Source organism: Myotis daubentonii, chromosome 11 (assembly GCF_963259705.1).
Source record: "Myotis daubentonii chromosome 11, mMyoDau2.1, whole genome shotgun sequence".
Lineage (NCBI taxonomy): Eukaryota > Metazoa > Chordata > Mammalia > Chiroptera > Vespertilionidae > Myotis > Myotis daubentonii.
The window spans coordinates 62623825-62644465 of NC_081850.1; the positions used below are offsets into that span (position 1 = coordinate 62623825).

The 20641-nt window shown below is 41.5% G+C and overlaps 1 protein-coding gene across 2 annotated transcripts in view; it reads right to left on the bottom strand.

The window, feature by feature from the left end:
- TMEM245 (transmembrane protein 245) overlaps window positions 1-20641 on the bottom strand; it is a 75568-nt gene that overhangs the window by 49245 nt on the left and 5682 nt on the right. For both annotated transcript variants that reach the window (XM_059657587.1, XM_059657586.1), the window contains exons 2-6: window positions 17554-17671; window positions 15660-15761; window positions 10156-10272; window positions 3951-4166; window positions 2449-2618 (exon numbers count right to left, since the gene is read on the bottom strand). In XM_059657587.1, the coding sequence (XP_059513570.1) occupies window positions 2449-2618; window positions 3951-4166; window positions 10156-10272; window positions 15660-15761; window positions 17554-17671 (723 nt within the window). The remainder of the gene's footprint in view (window positions 1-2448; window positions 2619-3950; window positions 4167-10155; window positions 10273-15659; window positions 15762-17553; window positions 17672-20641) is intronic.

The following is a 20641-nucleotide window of genomic DNA, read 5'->3' on the forward strand; positions in this document are numbered from 1 at the left end:
GTACATTTTCATTGAACTCTGTAGTTGCAGTTTTATAGTATTAGTTATTTCACATGTTTTAAAGAGAAAAAACATTCTAGTGCTCATTTGGAATAGAGGACACTTGGCTAACAGCAGGCCATACTAAGATTCTGTTACTATATGGTATATTTCCTTCCACCCCAATTTCTTAGGCACACATTTTTCTACAAAAAAAGCAAAAGTATTACCTTGCTTTTTTTTTCACATAAATGTTACTTCATCCAAACCTCACAATATTTAGCACTATAGTAACTAATGCTAGTTAGTGGACACATAACCTAAAAATCGGTAAAGACAGAATTTAGAGTATTATTAGTGCTATAAGAAGTATAAAGGCTCATAAAAAGTGTAATTTCATCAGTGACTGTAAATGCTCTTTGCAGCGTTTTCCCTGAAGTATACCCAAAGCACGTTTAGGTATTCTCCAAACAATCCTCTGTAGATGAATCATTTCGGAAACACTGGTCCAATCAATTAAAATTAATAGAAACATGAAAAATAGATTTACTCCCCAAAGCAACAGCCCATACATATTATTATACTAGACAGAACATAAATTTGGCATCAATTATAATTAAACAAATATTCAGTTTGCAATAGCCATTTATTCTGATTGTTGTACAGCAGAAAAGGCCAGTTTTATTCATTTTACTGTCTCTGTTCCCTAAGAAAAACAGATTGGCAAACAAGTTAGAATAAAAATGACAAATTTTTACAAAGCTACCCATAACAAATACTTTTAGATGCCTGGAACTTCAACTGACACAACTGAACAGTTTTCCTAAATAAAGGGTTCAAATACAAGTACATTAGAACGCTGAAAATAGTATTTAGTCCCTATCCTGACAGTGGAAAGACAAAGCATGACCTGAAAATAAGATACCCCCTTTACACAGTTGGACGTGCTGAATCTGTTCTCATAAGATAAAGCTTCACCCTAACACAAGGGAGATGTGATAAATATGCTGAAATTCATGCAAAGTCTTAGATTCGTTCTTAAAAAGTTGAAAAAAAAATTAGTAACAACACAAATAGGCAAATTACAAAAGAAAAATATAAATATCCAGTAAGTATGGAAAAGGATGGTCAGCCTCATTTTTAATTTTTAAAATTTCAAATTAAAACAACAGTGAGATACTTCTTTTTATAAAAATAAAAAGTCCTTTTTGTTGCACTATAATATTCCGTGGCAAGGGCTCAAGGAAATACGTATTTTCACATGGTGCACTGGTGGGAATTAAAACTGACAAACTTTCTGGAAGACAGCCAGGCACTATGCAAGAAAATATATCCCCTGCTTCTCCTTTGACCCTGGATATTTCAATAAGCATTTAAAAGATTCACTTCCTCCCCCTTGACACACTCCAGTTATTATTCTCACCAATACCTACGCTGGTTTCACTTAACAGCACTTCTCAACCTAAGTCATGAATACACCTGTTAAAGGAAGTAGTTACTAGCTTCTGTGATGGAGTCGAGCTCGCACAACAGAGCACACAAAAAGACCTTCCGATCCAGTCCCACCTGACCTCCAGGCTTCCCTCCCACTAAGCACCGTTTCACAAAGCCCAGCCATGACCAGTTTCTTGGCATTCTCTGAGAATTCACGCTGTGGAAGTCTCTGTGCTTTTGCACTGTCCATCCATGTGCTGTTCTTGCCGCGTCTACTCCTACGCGTGCGTCAGAATTTGCCCTGGCATCACCTCCTCTACAAAACCGCCCCTCTCCCATTACCTCACCAACACTGAGTCGCTTTTTTGCCGAGTACTATCACTATATCTTGTACACATTTTCCTCCACAAATCAGAATGACTAACACTTGCATAGAGGTTACTGTGTACCAGGCTCTGACCGAGGAACTGTACATGTATTAACTCATTTAGTACAAACCACTCTATGCGGTACATGCTCGTACGCTCATTGTATTGATAAGGAAACAAACGCACAGGAAGGTTAAGAACCTCATCCAAGGTCACACAGCTAATAAGTAGCTGAACTGGGATCTGAAACCAGAATTTGGGCTCAGAGTCCATGCTCTGAACCACTAAACCTCTGACTCTAACCACTGTCTCTACATTTTAATGGACCGCTGTCTCTCCCTACACAGAAATTCTGCATCTAGTTTTCTGTTGATTCATCTGTTTTTTTCCCGAGGACTTAGCACAATATCTGATACACGGGAATTACTGTAAAAATATTCACTAAACTGAGCCACTACCTGGCTATACTTTTTAGGCAAGTCACTTAACCCTCTGGATTTCAATTTGGTCTTTTATATCCTATCCTTATATAAACCATAATTCTAAACTTTAAGTTCCACCACAGAATGATATTTAAATTCCAGTATAAACACCATAAAATGGAATATTTCAGACAATGAAATGGATAAATTCCACTAAAACAGCCCAAGTTCTCAAAATACATTACCTTGCTATCAACTTTTAACAAGAATTTCCCAAGTCCGACAATTGGCCATGGCGCCAGCGCTTCCTGCCGGTCCTTCAGGAAGCGCTCCATGACCCGCCACCACACGGAGCAGCGCTTCTCCAGGAAGTCCACAACTCCAAAGTGAATGACGAGCTTTTTGAGTATCCAGACTATAAAGAGGATAAGAAATACATGTATGAACAAAATGCAGATTATAAGGTTATCACAGAAAAGGTCCCTTGGTTCCATGTGACCTTTTTAAAACAGTAGAGCTAGTATTTAAGTCAAGATCAATTTAAAAAAGGAGAGAAGGGAAGAAAGTTCAAGGTATTCCAAAATGATGGTATTGGGACAAGCAACTTTCCACACAATCCCCACTTGCTCCCACACATACCACCTTCTTTGTGGAGTCTGAATCCCCGAGGAGCCAGGGATTATTTTACAGCCTATTTTGATCATGAAGATTTCAGCGACTACGACCCAGGTCCCTCATACCATACCCCTTCTGGGGTAAAGAATACTAACCCCTGACATGTTCTAATCTCCTTGGCTATTATACTTGCTGTTGCCAAATTTTGTTCTTTTCCTTAGATTTTTTGTTTAGTGACCAGAAAAGTAAAGGTATTCCACCCGCATCATGATTTTATACCACTTCAGGTAACGTTTTCGTTTATGTTCCTATTTCTTTAAGTGATGTTGTGCTACACATCTGAATCTTTTACCAGGATTCAGAAGAGAAGCAGTTTAGGTACAAGCAGAGCTGTTACAAATGGCCCGAGGCTGGGGACCATTCACAGACCACAATATGAATGTGCCCTCTGCAGTTAGGCAATGCAACGGCCCTTCGTGCAGGGGGTAAGCTTCCCGTAAAGGCCAACTAAGAAGGTAGTGGGACTAGAAGGCTTTATTTTTGTTTGACAAAAAATTAAATTCTATGTACACATATAGGACATGTATCATATCAAAAAGGAATCCTATGGCTTTTCATAAGTCATTAAACTAGGTCTTTGTACCTGAATACCATGGTAATTTAAGGCCCACCTCTATTGTGTTGTCCTCTCTAAACGTGTCTTTTAATCATGGTATTCAGGTACAAAGATCCAGCTTTAATGATTTATGAAAAGCCGTAAGATTCCATTTTGATACAAAACATATGACATGTACATATAACTTAATTTTCTGTCAAATAAAAACAAATCATGATTTTGCATACATTATAGTTTTCAAAACCCACATTTCCACTGAATTAAAAATGCAATGTAAAATGCACTTCACTAAGAGTAGCTCTCAAAATTCAATCATAAACCCCTAAACCTAGATTGCTAACATTCTCCTCTACAGAAAAAAGAAATATTAAAGAGGAATCAAGTAACAAATTTCCAAAATAATGCTTATTTAAATGCAGACATATGATCATTTAATTTAAAAAGAAAGTAAAATGATCCCAAGTATTAAAATCAAAAGGAAACCATTTCAACAATAAGATGTTAATTAACGGTCACCTGCAATGGGCACTGGCAGCAGCTGCACAATCCACAGGTTCAACCAGAGCTGGACCGCAATGATGGCCCAGACGAGGGTCACGAAGTAGAAATCGCTAGTTTTCTTCTTTCTGGGGAACGCTCCGATCTCAGGCCTTTGCCTGCGCAGCGTGGGCGAAGGGGAAGAGGGCGAAGATGAGGACAATGTTGGAGGGGGTTCGCCTCTGTCCATGGTTTCTGAAGAGAGAAAGAAAAAAGAATTAGCCACCATCATAGTCCACATCAGTGAACAGTAATACAGAGTAACTGGCTAAGCTACTCTATTTTAAGCCTTCAAAATGGACTAACAGTATGATTACATTGGGTCAAAAAAAAAAAAGATTTCGATGTATGTTTGCATAGGCACTGAAAAATATGTGATGAATTAACAATACCGACAGTGTTTACAGCTAGGGAAATTAATTAAAAATATTTTTTTGGGGGGGGTACTTTATACTGTTTAAGCTTTTTATGATATATCTTTATTAATATAGATACCATTTAAAAAACTAAAGAAAAATATAGCAAAATAGCTGAGAATTATAATCCATGAAAATTATTCAAACCATATGAAGCAGCAAACATTAACGTATATAAACCCTACATTTAAAATGTCCTCTTTTAATATAACTTGATATTAAATGCACTTATATAGATATTTCTGACACAATGTGGCTTTTCATTGTCATTTCAACTAAAATGGAGCCAACCTCTCTTACAAAAAGAACCCAGGGCTTTGAAACATGTGTTCCTCTTAGAATGAGACACAGAACAAGATTTCTGGGGGTTAAGGAATTTTCAAATAAAGGAAATCATACTAAATTATTTCACATTATGCACTATTTTCTAATAATGCAACTACTATGTTTTAATATAAGGTTATATTATTTCTGTTTCCTAGTTTTACCAACACATCGCGTATGTATCTGAAATCATACAACTCTTAAAGCAGTATTACTTAGTATATACCAGTGGTCGGCAAACTCATTAGTCAACAGAGCCAAATATCAACAGTATAACGATTGAAATTTCTTTTGAGAGCCAAATTTTTTAAACTTAAACTATATGGATAGGTACATTGTTATTAACTTAATTAGGGTACTCCTGAGGCTTAGGAAGAGCCACACTCAAGGGGCCAAAGAGCCGCATGTGGCTCACGAGCTGCAGTTTGCTGACCACAGGTATAGACCATGATCATGGAAATGCGTAAGATCCTAAAACTTGTATTTTGCCTGCCGTAAATAAAATTTAATGACAAAAGTATGTCATATTTCAGAAAGTCTAGCAAAAGAAAAGAAACAAGAACACCCATAGTCCCAGCGCCCTATCTGCCCCATGGTCTTCCCAGTGTTGCATAGTTGTACCATGTTCCACTTACCCTTGTCCACATTCTCCCCTCAGCTGAATGTCAGCTCCAAGAGAGCTAACACCTTGTCTGTCTTGTTCTCCCTCCACTGAAATCCTAGCACATAGAATAGTATCTGACATATAGTAGGTATTCACTAAATATTTACTGAAAGAATGCCTTGCCTATTATTTCAAAACTAGAGGCCTGGTGCACAAAAATTTGTGCACTGGGGGGAAGGGGAAGTCCCTCAGCCTGGCCTGTGCCCTCTCGCAGTCTGGGACCCCTCGGGAGATAACGCCCTGCTGGCTTAGGCCTGCTCCCGGGTGGCAGAGGGCAGGCCCAATCCCTAGGTGCAGCTCCTGGTCGGGCTCAGAGCAGGGCCGATTGGGTGTTGGGGCGCCACCCCATCATGCACAGAGCAGGGCGGATTGGGAGGTTGCGATGCCACCCCCAGTCACGCTCAGGGTAGGGCCGATTGGGGGGTTGGGGCACCGCCCCCTGTCACACTCAAGGCAGGGTCGATGGGGAGGTTGCGGGAGGCCACCCTCTGTCACGCACAGAGCAGGGCCAATCCGGGGGTTGGGGCGCTGCCCCCTGTCACACACAGAGCAGGGCCCATCAGGGGGGTTGGGGCTCCTTACCCTGTCATGCACGGAGCAGGGTCGATCAGGGGGTTGGGGAGCTCCCCCCTGTCATGCACAGAGCAGGGCCCATCAGGGGGGTTGGGGAGCTCCCCCCTGTCACACACAGAACAGGGTCGATCAGGGGGTTGGGGAGCTCCCCCCTGTCACTCAGAGAGTAGGGCCGATAGGGGAGTTGGGGCACCGCCCCGTCACACACAGAGCAGGGCGGATCAGGGGGTTGGGACGCCGCCACTGTCACACTCAGGGCAGGGCCGATGGGGAGGTTATGGCTCTACCCCATCACACACAGAGCAGGGCCCGTGGTGGTGGTGGTGGGGTTGTGGCACCACCCTCTATCACCCACAGAGCAGGGCCGATCAGGGGGTTGGGGCGCCGCCACTCTCACACTCAGGGCAGGGCCGATGGGGAGGTTATGGCTCTACCCTGTCACACACAGAGCAGGGCCCGTGGGGGGTAGGGGGCGGGTTGGGGCGCGGCACCCTGTCACACACAGAGCTGCAGGGCGATCAGAGGTTGGGGAGCTCCTCCGTATCAGGCACAGAGCAGGGCTGATCAGGAGGTTGGGGCGCCTTCCCCTGTCACAAACAGAGCAGGGCGGATAGGGAGGTTGTGGCCCCGCCCCGTCACACACAGAGCTGCAGGGCGATCAGGGGGTTTGGGCGCTGCCCCCTGTCACGCTGATCCCGGTGCCGGGAGGCATATTACCCTTTTACTATATAGGGTAGAGGCCTGGTGCATGGGTAGGGCTGGCTGGTTTGCCCTGAAGGGTGTCCTGGATCAGGGTGGGGGTCCCCACTGGGGTGCCTGGCCAGCCTGGGTGAGGGGATGATGGCTGTTTGCTGCTGGTCACACACCATTCAGGGTGGGGGTCCCCACTGGGATGCCTGGCCAGCCTGGGTGAGGGGCTGAGGGCTGTTTGCAGCTGGTCACACACCATTCAGGGTGGGGGTCCCCACTGGGGTGCCTGGCCAGCCTGGGTGAGGGGCTGAGGGCTGTTTTCAGGCTGGCGGGTGACAGAAGCTCCCAACCGCTCCTTTTTTTCTTTTCTTTTTTTTAAATTCTGGGCCACCTTTAGCTCTGAGGCTCCAGCTCCTAGGCCCCCACTGCTGAAAGTAGGTATCTGGTTTGTTTCGGTTCGAAACAATGTATAACTCCAGCTCTGACTCCAGCTCTGAGATCCCAGCTCGCTGAAAGCTGGTTTCTGGGTGTTTTTTTTAGCTTCTATATTTGTTAAAATGTTTCAAACTGTGGGAAGGGTATCGGTCGTACACTAATTACCATGTTTCTCTTTTATTAGATAGGATTTTCATAGGCAACTACACAGTAACCTTCTCAGTGCTCTATCATAATTTCCTTAGTGTTCCTTTTAACATTAAATGTTTAGTTGTGAGAAAATTTTTACCACTGATAGAAACAGCACCATCGTAAGCCAGCCCACCTCACAGAACTAACATTCTACCCTGAGGTTTGGGGCTAACGCCAAAGCTAGTTATAATATGCTTCTGTTTGACTGTGCTCTCCGAGTATCTTTCTAATTTGGAAACTTCATGTTGGTGAATGTGGCAGACAGAATAATAAGTCCGTAATCAAAACACCATTTTCTCTTTGAAAACATGATTCAATGTGCAAGAAAAATAAGTTGTCTTACTATTCCAAATGCCTTTTTCTTAGCTGGCCCCTTCATTCCAGGCTTTTCTAAAGTCAATTCTTCAAGAAAAGCTCACTAAGAATATCCCTCAACTCCCACACCTCTGGCTCTACTGGGCCCTTGGCACAGGCAGGGTGGCCTTTCACATTCCTGACCTCCACGTGAGCATGGTGACTGTAAAGCTCATATAAACCTACCAGCTGGGTCTCTCGGGAGTACTGAACTCAGAACAACCACAGGGGTCTGTTTTAAGGGAAATGGCCAATATATTAAGAGCATGAGGCATTCAAAGCAAATGTGGAGAAGCAAGAAATGCCGGAGAAACGGTACAAAATGAAGAATCAAGAAACCTAAGAAAGTAAATAATTAAATATATGAAAAAAGTGACACTCGAGAACAAAGATGGGGGCGGGGGCGGGGATGTAAAAATAGGAATCAGAGAGAAAAATGAAGGACCAGTAGGTAGCATTTTGTAATGCTAGTGTCTTCCTTAATTTTATAGTCTATGTATATTTCATTTGAATAATTTTGAAGGCATCTATCTATATAAAAGGACTAGGGGCCCGGTGCACAAAATTCATGCACTGGGTGTGTGTGTGTGTGTGTGTGTGTGTGTGTGTGTGTGTGTGTGTGTGAGGGGAGTGTCCCTCAGCCCAGCCTGCCCCCTCTCACATACTGGGAGCCCTCAGGCGTTGACCCCCATCACCCTCCAATCGCAGGATCGGCGTCAGGCCTGGGCAGGGGACCCTCATTTCCCCCCATCACTGGTTCTGCCCCCAGCCCAGGCCTGATGCCTCGGCCAGAGGCGTAGACCCCCATCACCCTCCGATCGCCTGATCAGCCCCTTGTCCAGGCCTGACGCCTCCGCCGGAGGTGTCAGGCTTGGACAGGGGACCCCCATCTCCCCCCTGATCACTGGCTCTGGCCCCCGCCCAGGCCTGAGGCCTCTGGCCCAGGAATCATGCCTGGGCAGGGGACCCCCATCTCCCTCTGATCGCTGGCTCCACCCCCCCGCCCAAGCCTGATGCCTCTGACCCAGGCTTCAGGCCTGGGCAAGGGGACCATCATATCCCCCCAATCCCCGGCTCCGCCCCAAACCCAGGCCTGATGCCTCGGCCAGAGGAGTTGACCCTCATCACCCTCCAATCACCAATCACCGGATCGGCCCCTTGACCAGGCCTGAGGCCTTTGGCAGAGGTGTCAGCCTGGGCAGGGGACCCCCAGCTCCCCGCGTTGCAGGCTCCGCCACTGCCCAGGCCTAATGCCTCTGGCTGAGGCGTCCTGCTCGGGCAGCGGGGACCCGCAGCTGCAGCGGCCCCGCGATCGTGGGCTCCGCTTTAGGCCCAGGCAAGGGACCCCTAGCTCCCGGGACTGCCAGCTTCGACCGTGCCCAGCTCCCATCGCTGGCTCCAACCCTACTTCCTGCTATCACTGGCCAGGGCAGAAAAGGCACCTGATTCTCCGATCATGGCTGGGGGGCAGGGCAAAGGCAGACCTAGGGCAGCCTTTGCCCTGCCCCCCAGCTCTTAGCTCCCCCCTGGGTTTCCGATCACTGTCAGTGGCAGGGGGCTTCTTCCTGCTTTCCCTTTCGCCTCCCTGCATTGTGCCTACATATGCAAATTAACCGCCATCTTGTTGGCAGTTAACTGCCAATCTTAGTTGGCAGTTAACTGCCAATCTCAGTTGGCAGTTAATTTGCATATAGCCCTGATTAGCCAATGAAAAGGGTATCGTCGTACGCCAATTACCATTTTTCTCTTTTATTAGATAGGATAATATGCTAAGTGTCCTTCCCTCCATCTGGGTAATGACGTCACGTAGCAACGCCCAGCTTCCTCTCCCTAGAGACAACTAGCCTCTTTGCAGTGTCTTCAGCCCAGGAACACTTTAGCCAGGGGGGAACATTTTACACTTTAACGAAACATCTGTGAAGTGTTTTCCCGTGCCTCATCTCATTTGATCCTCACAGAAGTCCTGAAGTAGGTAGATAGGAAACTTGGTGGAATCCTATTTTCTTTTCATTAGCCAGAAACAGAGATTTAGAAAGTTTAGGAACTTGACCCAACTGAAAAGAAGAAATGGTGGACCTTGAAAATGACTTCAGGTTTTCTCACTGTGCAGAATATAGTCAAACACTGCTGCAGTTAAATATTTTACCCTTTGTTCTCCCTGCATGATCTACAATAATAATCTGCTTCTGTTGATATTTACTGATGTGTTGCTGACAATTACCAGAAAGAGAAGTTGAGGTGCTTCACTGGGCTGAAAAGGGTTTTGCTAAATCAGAAAACAGGTCTAATTAAGCAAGTTTGTTCTATATCCTTAAAAGGCTAAGTTGACTTGTGCATGCGTGATATATATAAAGCTCTCGCTGGTGCCAATCACATGCATGTGTTTCCATCTGTCATTGTTGATCATGAATTTGGTTGACACTTCTATTATAGAGAAAGGGCGAATAGCAATATGAAAATATTTCCTCTATTAATTTCCTCTTAATGTGCACTAATTCATGCACCAGGCCACTAGTTCCTTCATAAGGTCAGTCACCTGCAGGCTGAGTAGAGGGCTGGTCTTCAGTGCTCGATTCGTACCCTGTGATAGAGATGGCCAAGGTTGCCAGAGTAGAAGCAGCCATGGAGATAACTTGCCCTGGCAACTCTGCCCCTGTAAAACAAGATGCATTTTTAAAACTTTTTAAAGCAAATGAACAAAGTGAGAAATAACTTGCAAACTGAAACACAGTAGTCCTAAAAATTTTCACTAGCAATAAAAAAGAATATTTTTAATATATATTTTTATTGATTTCAGAGAGGAAGGGGGAGGGAGAGAGACAAAGAAATAACCATGATGAGAGAGAATCATTCATCTACTGCCTTCTGCATGCCCTACACTGGGCGCAACCCAGGCATGTGCCCTGACCAGGAATTGAACCGTGACTCCTAGTTCATAGGTCATCGCTCAATCACTGAGCCACGCAGGCCAGGCAAAACAAAATGGTTACTAATGACCCACCAGACCAGTGGTTATTTGCCAAGGGAGAATACTTAATAATCAACAGGAAAGTCTGCTAAAAATGCAGGTTCCTGGACTCTATCTTTCTCATTGGGGAACTTCATGCTGATGATTGATACCTGTGGCAGGTAGTTTTTTAACTTCACAGGTAAATTTTAATGCACATCTCTGTTGAAAAATACTGCCAAGTCTGTGAGCTTCCTGAACACAGACTGTCTCACTCTCTTTTATATTACTAGCTCAGAGTACAAGATGGCACAGTCCATACTTGATGCTCTCAATTATAACATTCCACAAATGAATATGCAAATGTATGGGCATTATGTATATATATAGCACATAATTCAGTAGTCAAAATCCACCACTTAAAAATCTAAAAGAATATCATTACTCTGTCTCATGTTATATATGCCCATGTTAAGTTCCTAACAGGTAGTACATCAAGATTAAATTTGCAATAGACTAAAAAGGCTTACTGGCCAATGAGGTCTGTCTGTAATTGTCAGCCTTTGATCTGTTATGGCAGACAACACAGATTGGTTTACACAATACCAGATTCTAGCATACGTTCCTGCACTGTAGAGACTAGAAAACTAAAGACTATATTTCTTGAACTCCCTTGCAGCTAAGGTCCCATATGTGATGCAGTTTCTACCATGCAGGCACACTTGTGTAAGACTTTGAAGACCAAAGCAACTCACTTTAATTTGGAAGCCACATACATGTCAAACACAGTCACAGAGGCACACATGGCTTATCCACAGGAACTTAACAGAAGTTCCAGAGGTTCTGCTATCTGATCTTTAACTTTGTGGCAGGCAGCAGCAGGATGGCACTTCTACTCAAACAGTCCTTGGGTGTCAATGAGCATTTCTCCTGGTTGCATTATTTCTGCCTGTGTCGCATCTATGGTAAGCTTAATCGTCTGGCCTTTCCAAAAATTCTATATGCAAATATTCTATATGCCAATCAGAACTTCTTTCTATTTAGACTAGCTAGCATAGATTCCATTGTCTACAATTAAGAACACTGACCATTCCTAGTTAACAAATCATACACCCACACTCATATAGCTGGGACCTTACTTTCAGGCCAATACTCAATGTGATTAACATAGAATTCGGCCAAGCGAATGAATTTCAGGTCCAAATGGACTACACATATCCAATAAATTTAACCTTTACAAATACTAACACTTTCTCCAACTTGCTGATGTCACTAAAACACACAGTAAATATTCAGTGAATCATAGCTAAATCAAAGAAAACTATGCAATCTCATCCTAGTTAATAAGTTTTTAGAGTGCCTGAACTTCATAAAGGAATGAAAAGAAGAGCACACATGCTGGGGGGTGGGAGCAGCTGGGGAGAGGTCAATGGGGGGAAAAGGAGACTTACATAGTACTTTAAATAATAAAGAATGTAAATAATAAAAAGAAATAAAAAGAAAAGAAGAGTACACAGAAAATCAACACAGAGTACCTGAAAACTATCGAGGTAAGATTAGGAAACTGATCTTATTCAAACAGGCATTCTGACGACTTCTGTCTTAGTGATATCCACCTGCACGGCAAAAACCCCAAGGGTTTGGGTAGAAGGATGACAAACTAGACAGAAAAACTCCAGGACTGAGAATCTAGACAAAGTCATGGTATTGGCAAAAAGTCCCAGCTAAAAATAGGCATATAGACAAAGGAACATAACCTTGGGGCCCAAGAACTATAAACAAGAAAGGAAAGAGCATCCAAGATTTCAAGTGTCCATCTACCCAGGGACAGGGTGAGCATTCAGAGGTCCAAATAACAGGGATCTACGCAAGTCCAAAGAAGCAGGCCACTGACATTAGCAGCCTAGCTCCAGGGGACAGGAACTCATAATCCAGCAAATCGTAAAAGAATAACAGATCACATGTTCAAATATTATTTGGTAATAAGCAATGGGCAGGATAGCATTTTTAAAAAATATATTTTATTGATTTTTTACAGTGAGGAAGGGAGAGGGATAGAGAGTTAGAAACATCGATCAGCTTTCTCCTGCACACCCCCTACTGGGGAGGTGCCTGCAACTAAGGTGCATGCCCTTAGCCAGAATCGAACCTGGGACCCTTCAGTCCCCAGGCTGACGCTCTATCCACTGAGCCAAACCAGTTAGGGCAGAATAGCATTTTTTTAAATCAGGGGAAAATATACTTTGAAACCAATCTAAACGAGACTTTATTCTTGTGTTTCCATTACTAATGTGGAAAATACATTTCCTACTCAATGGCTTCCAGTGTCATCTCATTGTACTACTAGTCAGTAATAAGGATGCGGAGATGTACCAGTAGGAGGTTCTCTACGTCTATTTAACTGACAGTGTCAGAAATAGGGAGTGGAAGATAAGCAGTAAAAAAATCTAGTTTGTTCCTTTTCTTTTTCCAATTTGGGCTTAACTGGACCAAACGTTTTCACTCGTATTGCATGCTGTCCTAAAACAATTAAGGCAACCACCAAGTCTTCCTGCGAAGAGAGCTCTAGAATGTCATTTATAAACAATTACCAATGTTAGGAAGAACGGATCCAGCTTCACTTGCCCATACTTCTCAAGCTGGGTGTCCAGGCTATTAAAGATACACCTGATGTGTTTGCCTGGCTTTTGAAGAAGTACTTCTCATATTCAGAGTAAGTTTACATGAGTAAAATTACACGAGACATGTTTAAAGCGTCTACCAGGGCCTTGCCCATACTGACATTGCTAATAATGCCAGTGCTCCCCTTTTCTCACAGGCTAAGGGAACACATCCAAGTTTCTACCAAGTGAGACTTCGGGATCCAGGAGACAGAGCACTGGGTCCTGCCGCTGTGGTAAGCCAGCAGAGCCAACATAAAAGACTGAAGCAGCCGGCAATCACAACTGAGTTCAAGAGGATCAGCGGTCAGTACCTTTCCAGGATGACTGATGCTTGTGCAAAGAGCCTGGCGAAGGGAAAGAACTCTAGGCTTAGGGTCCAAGCCCTGGGTTTATCTCTTAGCTCCACCAGTCACCAGTTAATCCCTGGAATGAAGTGTCTTCACCTGCAGAATGGAGATAACCATTCTTAAAAAAAGACACTACATTTAAAAGCATGGTACACACTTAACATTTTTTCTCTACATTATCTTGGGGGTTCCAGGAAATACAAAGAGCTCTCAAGGTCTAACAGAAAATACTGATTAAGGCCCCTGGATTCAGAAGGAGCCTCTAAAACTAACTCAGCAATGATTCACAAGAAGAGCTTTCTGGAGGTAATGAATTCTGATGAAATCCAAAGGATTCATTCCGTGAATCCAGTGAACCACAGATCATAAAAGCGTCCACAGCAGCAAAAGATTCAAAGCTCAGAAGACATGGAGAGAGATGCCTGTACAGGTGACTGGGATACAAGAGCAGGTCCTGCAACGAGTGGGACAGTGGAAATGACCGGGAGGAATAAATGCATGTACTGCCATGGCAGGACACTGAAGCAGTCCTGTACCTAACTACATCACAGTGACATCTACAGGAGGGAACTGACCGGAATAAAAGGAAAAGGCTGTCCCAGTACGGACTAGAATCTGGTTTGAGTTCTGATGCCTAAAAGAAATAGGCTCTAGGGACAAGAGAGAAATTTAGGAAAAAAAATGTTTGAAAGATTTATTTTATGATAAGGACTGTCTAGACTAGTAGTCCACAAAAAGGATCTAGATCAAGAATAACCTATTCCGAAGCAGACTGGAATGAGAGTTATTTGCTCTTTCAGTTTATGTATAACCATCAGAAAGAAGCAAGGAACAAATGTCAGTCACTGTAATAACTGTGTGCTCTTCAGATTTACCTCTCCAGGCACAGCTGCCTCCACATGGCTGGTCAACTAGGAAGTCCAGTCTGATGACCTGAGCACTATTGCTCCCCCACCCTCAGCTGTCCCCTTACAACTCATTAGAAATTCATATCTTCAACAAACTGTTTTTGTAATTTTTTTTAAAAAATATATTTTATTGATTTTTTACAGAGAGGAAGGGAGAGAGATAGAAACATCGATGAGAGAGAAACATCGATCAGCTGCCTCCTGCACATCTCCTACTGGGGATGTGCCTGCAACCCAGGTACATGCCCTTGACCGGAATCGAACCTGGGACCTTTCAGTCCGCAGGCCGACGCTCTATCCACTGAGCCAAACCGGTTTCGGCCAACAAACTGTTTTTGAATAAAAACCATTTACAGCCAAAAATAATCTTTAAAAGAACCTGGTGTATTCAACATTGTACTAGAAGTTTTCACCAGAGAAATCAAGCAAGAAAAGCAAACAAAAGGCATCCAAATTAGCACGGGAGAAATAAAACTATTTGCAGATGACATGCTCTTACATATACAAAACCCTAGTGAATCAGCACCAAAAAAAACTATTAAAGCTAATAAACCAATTTAGCAGAGTTGCAGAATACACGATCAACACAGGTAAATATTCATGACCTTGGATTTGGCAATTAGTGCAAGCAACAAAATTGGAAAATTCACAAATAGGTGGAAATTTAACAACACACTTGAATCAATGTGTCAAAGAGGAAATCAAATAGTATTTTTACGCAGGGAAAATAGAAACACAACATATCAAAATGTATGGGATGCAAAAGGAATTCTAAGGGGGCAATTTATATCTATAAAAGCCTACATTGAGAAAACACAAAGATCTCAAATAACCTAACTACAGAGTTAGTTGCTTAATGGGTACAGTGTTTCCTTTTGGGGTGATGACAATATCTTGGAATCAGGCAGCAGTAATGGTTGCACACACTGTGAATGTACTAAATGTTACTTTAAAATGGTTAATTTTATGAATTATACCTCAATAAAAAATGCAAATAAGGGGGGGCATGAGGTATAGTCTAATAACCTAAAATATTTTAAATAAATTCACTGTTCAGAAAACACCATAGGATTTTAAGTATATTTAAAGCTGTTTCATCATAGCATGTTTTTAAACAAAGCTACTCTCCCCAATATTTCTTAAGAGTAATATTAATAGAATGCCTCATTTCTTACCAGAAGATTCTTTTCCATTCTGTTTTTCATAGAGGGTGCCCACAGACATCAGGAAAACAATAACCAGGAATACTGGAATTCTCCATGAGCCAGCCAGAGATGCTGCAAATTATTAAGAGTTAACATTTTTAGTTAAAAAAAAAAGAAAAAAAGAACCCAACACTTTAAAAGAACAATTTGGCATTTATGCTAACAAAATTGTTTCACAGGGAAAATTACAAAAAGAAAAAAAGGCCATCAGACAGATGAAACCTAAATACAGGACTTCTTTAAGTCCAGTTCTGCTGTCAGAGGCCCTTGGCCCAAAGGATTGGGTATGTACCAGCTACCTTTAATAGGCTTGTATCACCTGAGGAACCAAGTCCTCTCTGAAGCACATCCAGCTTTTAAGACTATTCCAAACTCAAAACCCCCAAGTAATCCCAGAATGACCTGCATCAGGCATCTGCATAAGGCATGGATCCTAAAGTCATGAGGCCCGACTTGGTTTCCTAACAATACTACTAGATGTGAACTATCTCAAGAAAGGGGGTAACGACCCAAAAGAGCACTGCAAAAACCTTGAACGTATCCTCCCCTAGTGCATAATGCAAAAATGCTAACAAGTGTCTACCCATTAGCCATGTGTAGTTCCTTGAGTTTGTCTAGACCAGTGGTTCTCAACCTTCCTAATGCCGCGACCCTTTAATACAGTTCCTCATGTTGTGGTGACCCCCAACCATAAAATTATTTTCGTTGCTACTTCATAACTGTAATTTTGCTACTGTTATGAATTGTAATGTAAATATCTGATATGCAGGATGTATTTTCATTGTTACAAATTAAACACAATTAAAGCATAGTGATTAATTACAAAAACAATATGTAATTATATATGTGTTTTCCGATGGTCTTAGGCGACCCCTGTGAAAGGGTCATTCGACCCCCAAAGGGGTCGCGACCTACAGGTTGAGAGCCGCTGGTCTAGAGCCTTATGGACCTACACCTGCCTGCCTCCCTCCTCTGCCTTCCTCTAATTCAAAATGAGTCAAGTCATGTACTAGGCGGTCTTGCTGATAAACTCCTCCAGCATTCCTAGTCAGCAAAGTTAGAGAGTAACGCTCCCCTCAACTCCGGACTCTAAGCAGGGACCTATTTTCTCAATCAACTTTTAACAATAAGTAGCTCTAAAAACTACTTTAAATAGGCTGCCTACTGCTCTTGGTTACTAATTTTGTTTTTAAATTAGAACTAAATATTTCCATAGACTCAGACTTGGAAATAAGAGTCCCTGAAAACTCACTTTATAATAACCTAGTAGTCACTCAGCTAACAGTGCAGTCCCAAATAACAGAACTATTCTGTGCAGCTCTGACACTGATCTTTCTTCTGTTGAACAGAGATTTTTCCCTCTGAAGCTACTCACTGCTCTAACTCTCTCCAACATGTTTAAACCACTTTCACAGGACAGGCCGCCATGATATCCTTCTTACCTCCACTTCTCCCCACCCCTGCAGCCCAAGTCCCCTCTCTTACCCAGAGTAAACATCTCTGGCTCCTTTCATTGTTTCTCACATATGATTCTGAGCTCCTCTTATCATACTTGACTGCTTATCTATATCCTTCTTCATTATGACTCTCAGAAATAGCCACGATAGTCCAAGTGTGCTCTACTTTTTAAGATGTAGTTAGTTTTAAAGGGCCTTTTTGTAAATCAGCATTCAATAAAATTAAAAGATAGACATTTTAATGCATAACATTTTCATTAAATATTAATAAAATATTAAAGCAGAACATTTTCTAAAGATTACTTTAAAGAATTTTAAATGTAACGCTACAAAAAAAAATCACTTTGATTTGTGTGGTCTGCCGTTGCTGACCTTAAGCTAAACTTTCTTAGAAAAAAGTGACCCACCTAAATGAAAAAGCAATATAATCCAGACAGGAATTGAAACTGCTCTCAAGTAGCGCTCAGTGCTTGCATTCCACTTGAATGAAACAGCCAACACATAGCCAACTACCAACGTCCAGATCTTAAATGAAATATAGACACAGTTGTAAAATATATACACATGAAAATACATACAATTGTACAAAATGTGCAAGCATCTGTATCGCATGAGAGCAGATGAGGTGAAGGCAGACGCTGCTAAAAGGAGCAGGTGCAGGCTTTCCTCCCCTGTTCAGGTAAGTCAAGTTTTGAAGTAAACAGGCATTTAAAATCCCCTGTAGTGATGTTATTTAAATATTTTTAAACAAAAATACATATAGTTTTAATTTAAGATATATTAAAGTTCAAAAACTATTATATGCATAAAGATCCTTAAGATAAAATATTTCACTTTTAAGCCATGGAAGTAAGAGTTTATGGAATTCTTACAGAATTCTTCAAGTTTTCTCTATAGATTAATGTATGTTTAAAAAAGAAAACAAGAAAAGGTTAAAATAGTAAGTACTATGATTCCCATTTTACAGATTAAAGAAACTACGACTTCAGGGAAGTGACTTGCCCAAGGTCACACAGCTAAAAAGTGACAAAGCAGGGATCAGAACCCAGAAATCTAGCTCCAGAGTCTGCTTTCTTAACCAGGAGAAGGAAGAGTGGGCTAAAAAAAATAAATAAATAAAGAGGAGAAGGACATGGAAACTACAACATTGGAGATATGGATGTAGTTCGGGGGAGGGAGACTTTTATCTTAGAAAAGGAAACGTCAAGATTTGATAGCTATCTTTAAATAGCTGAGGAAATTCATCTGGGGAAAGCATCAGACAATTTTCTGAAAATTTAGGTGGGATTAGGAAGCAACACATTTCAGCTCAATCTGAGGATAAGTCTTTCTAACAAACTACAGCAATCTAAATTGGAATAAGGCTACCACCACTAAAAGTGTTTGAGCAAGAGCTGACCATCAGTCAGGGATGACAAAGTAGGAACATCTGCGCCTCAGTGAGAAGCTGAACTAGAGGATCGCAAAAGGTACAAACTTTCAGATTTTAAGTCTAGGATACTTTAAAACCAATCTCTAAGAAGTTTTTGTTCCTTATCTGTACTTAGGAATCAGTATCACTATTAGGGAGAGAAAAAAAATAACAGACTACATACTTCAGATTTTTTAAGGGAAATTCATGGTCCAAAGTGAAGCATGTGTTTTCACCTAGTAAACCTGAAACTCACAGATCATCTCATTCCAGTTTAAAATAACCACTGAACTAGACACCTCTGTTCCACTTCTAGGAATTTTGTTTACAGAAGCACTATACACTGTGCAGACAGATATAAAAATGCTGTGGCAGTTTAAAATATTAAAAAATTGATAACAAGCTACATGTCATTTTATAGAGGACTATTTAAATAATGGTATCTCCAAAAATGGAACAATTATTCAGACTTTCAAAAACATGATGAATATCTATATTCAATGATACACTATAAATTTGTGCAAGTGCACATTTATGATGGTGAAATATACTCTCAAAATGCTAGAAATATGTTCTCTCTGGCTGGTTGGATTTCAGGGGTTAATTTGCTTCTTTATGCTTTTCTTCAAATACTGAATTTTCTCCTAAGAGGATTATTACTTTTATAGTTAGTAAATGCTAGTCCTAACCGGTTTGGCTCAGTGGATAGAGCGTCGGCCTGCGGACTGAAGGATCCCAGGTTCAATTCCAGTCAGGGCATGTACCTTGGTTGCGGGCACATCCCCAGTAGGGGGTGTGCAGGAGGCAGCTGGTCGATGTTTCTCTTTCATCAATGTTTCTAACTCTCTATCCCTCTCTCTTCCTCTCTGTAAAAAATCAATAAAAAATATATTAAAAATAAAAAAGAACAGAAGAAAAAAATATTTTAAAAAAATGTTAAAAAACAACAACAACAAAAAAACCATATTGGCCTTATTTTGGATTCTTTCCCTTCAATATTTTGAAGTGTGTCCTCAGAAAAGAGTCACAGAATATTATTAGCACAAAAGTATGGCCATTTATAAAAAACACTTTAGAGTTCCTATTAAACCATTCTTTTACAATGACCGATGTTTAAAAATGTTTATCAGGTTATCCTAATACAGATTCAGAGTTAATATAACCTGGTAGGAACACTTTCTAAAAGGCATCTAGGAAAAAAAAAAGTCTGCATACTATAGTGTTACAGAAAAACCGGACAAGAACCAAGCAACACTCTGAGAGTTTGGAGTTACACTTTATTCACCACGGTGGGCTTAGGGAAATGAATCCAAATTCTAAGCAAAGCTACAAGCAGAACTTCCCTTTTTATAGAAGAGCCGGCCCTTTGTGTGCTTGCTGGCGGCGGCCTTGAAAACTATACAGTTCTATCCAATTAAAAAATGCACCTGGCATGGCATTGGGTGTATCTAGTCTCTGGCCTACAAGGTCAGACAGCTAAGTTTATCTCCCCCATTATTCAAGCAGGCTAGAAAGCGAAGTTACTTTTTCAGAATTAGATAGAGGCCGTTCAAAGAATAGCAGAGAATTCCAAACAGTAGTTTTACAGAATAGGGGTTTGCCTTCACAATAGTACTATTTAAAAAAAGAAGTATGATCTGTAAGTGCTAACAAGGAAAGATATCCACAATACCAGGATAAATTAAAGACCAAGGATAAATTAAAGAGTTTTATACATATGTTATTCCATTTTTGCTTTAAAAAACAAAAATCCTAAACTTTATATATCCACATGGGCATAGAAATAAATTTAGAAGACTATTTGTCAGTAACAACAGAAACATTTGTAGTGGAAATGGTAGCAGAAAAGAGAGACAACAATTCACTTTTACCATAAAACTTCATGCTACTTAATTTTTTTAAAATATAATAAGCATGTTTTACTTGAGTCAACTTTTTAAGTTGCTAAATATTTTTTTTAAATAACTGAAACTGAAAATAAAGGTTTGGACATTCAAATTCCATACATAATTTCTAGTATGGATTCCTAAGTGTGCCTTTAGGAGAGTTTTTTATTTCTCTGTCTCCCAGAGAGATAAACTTAG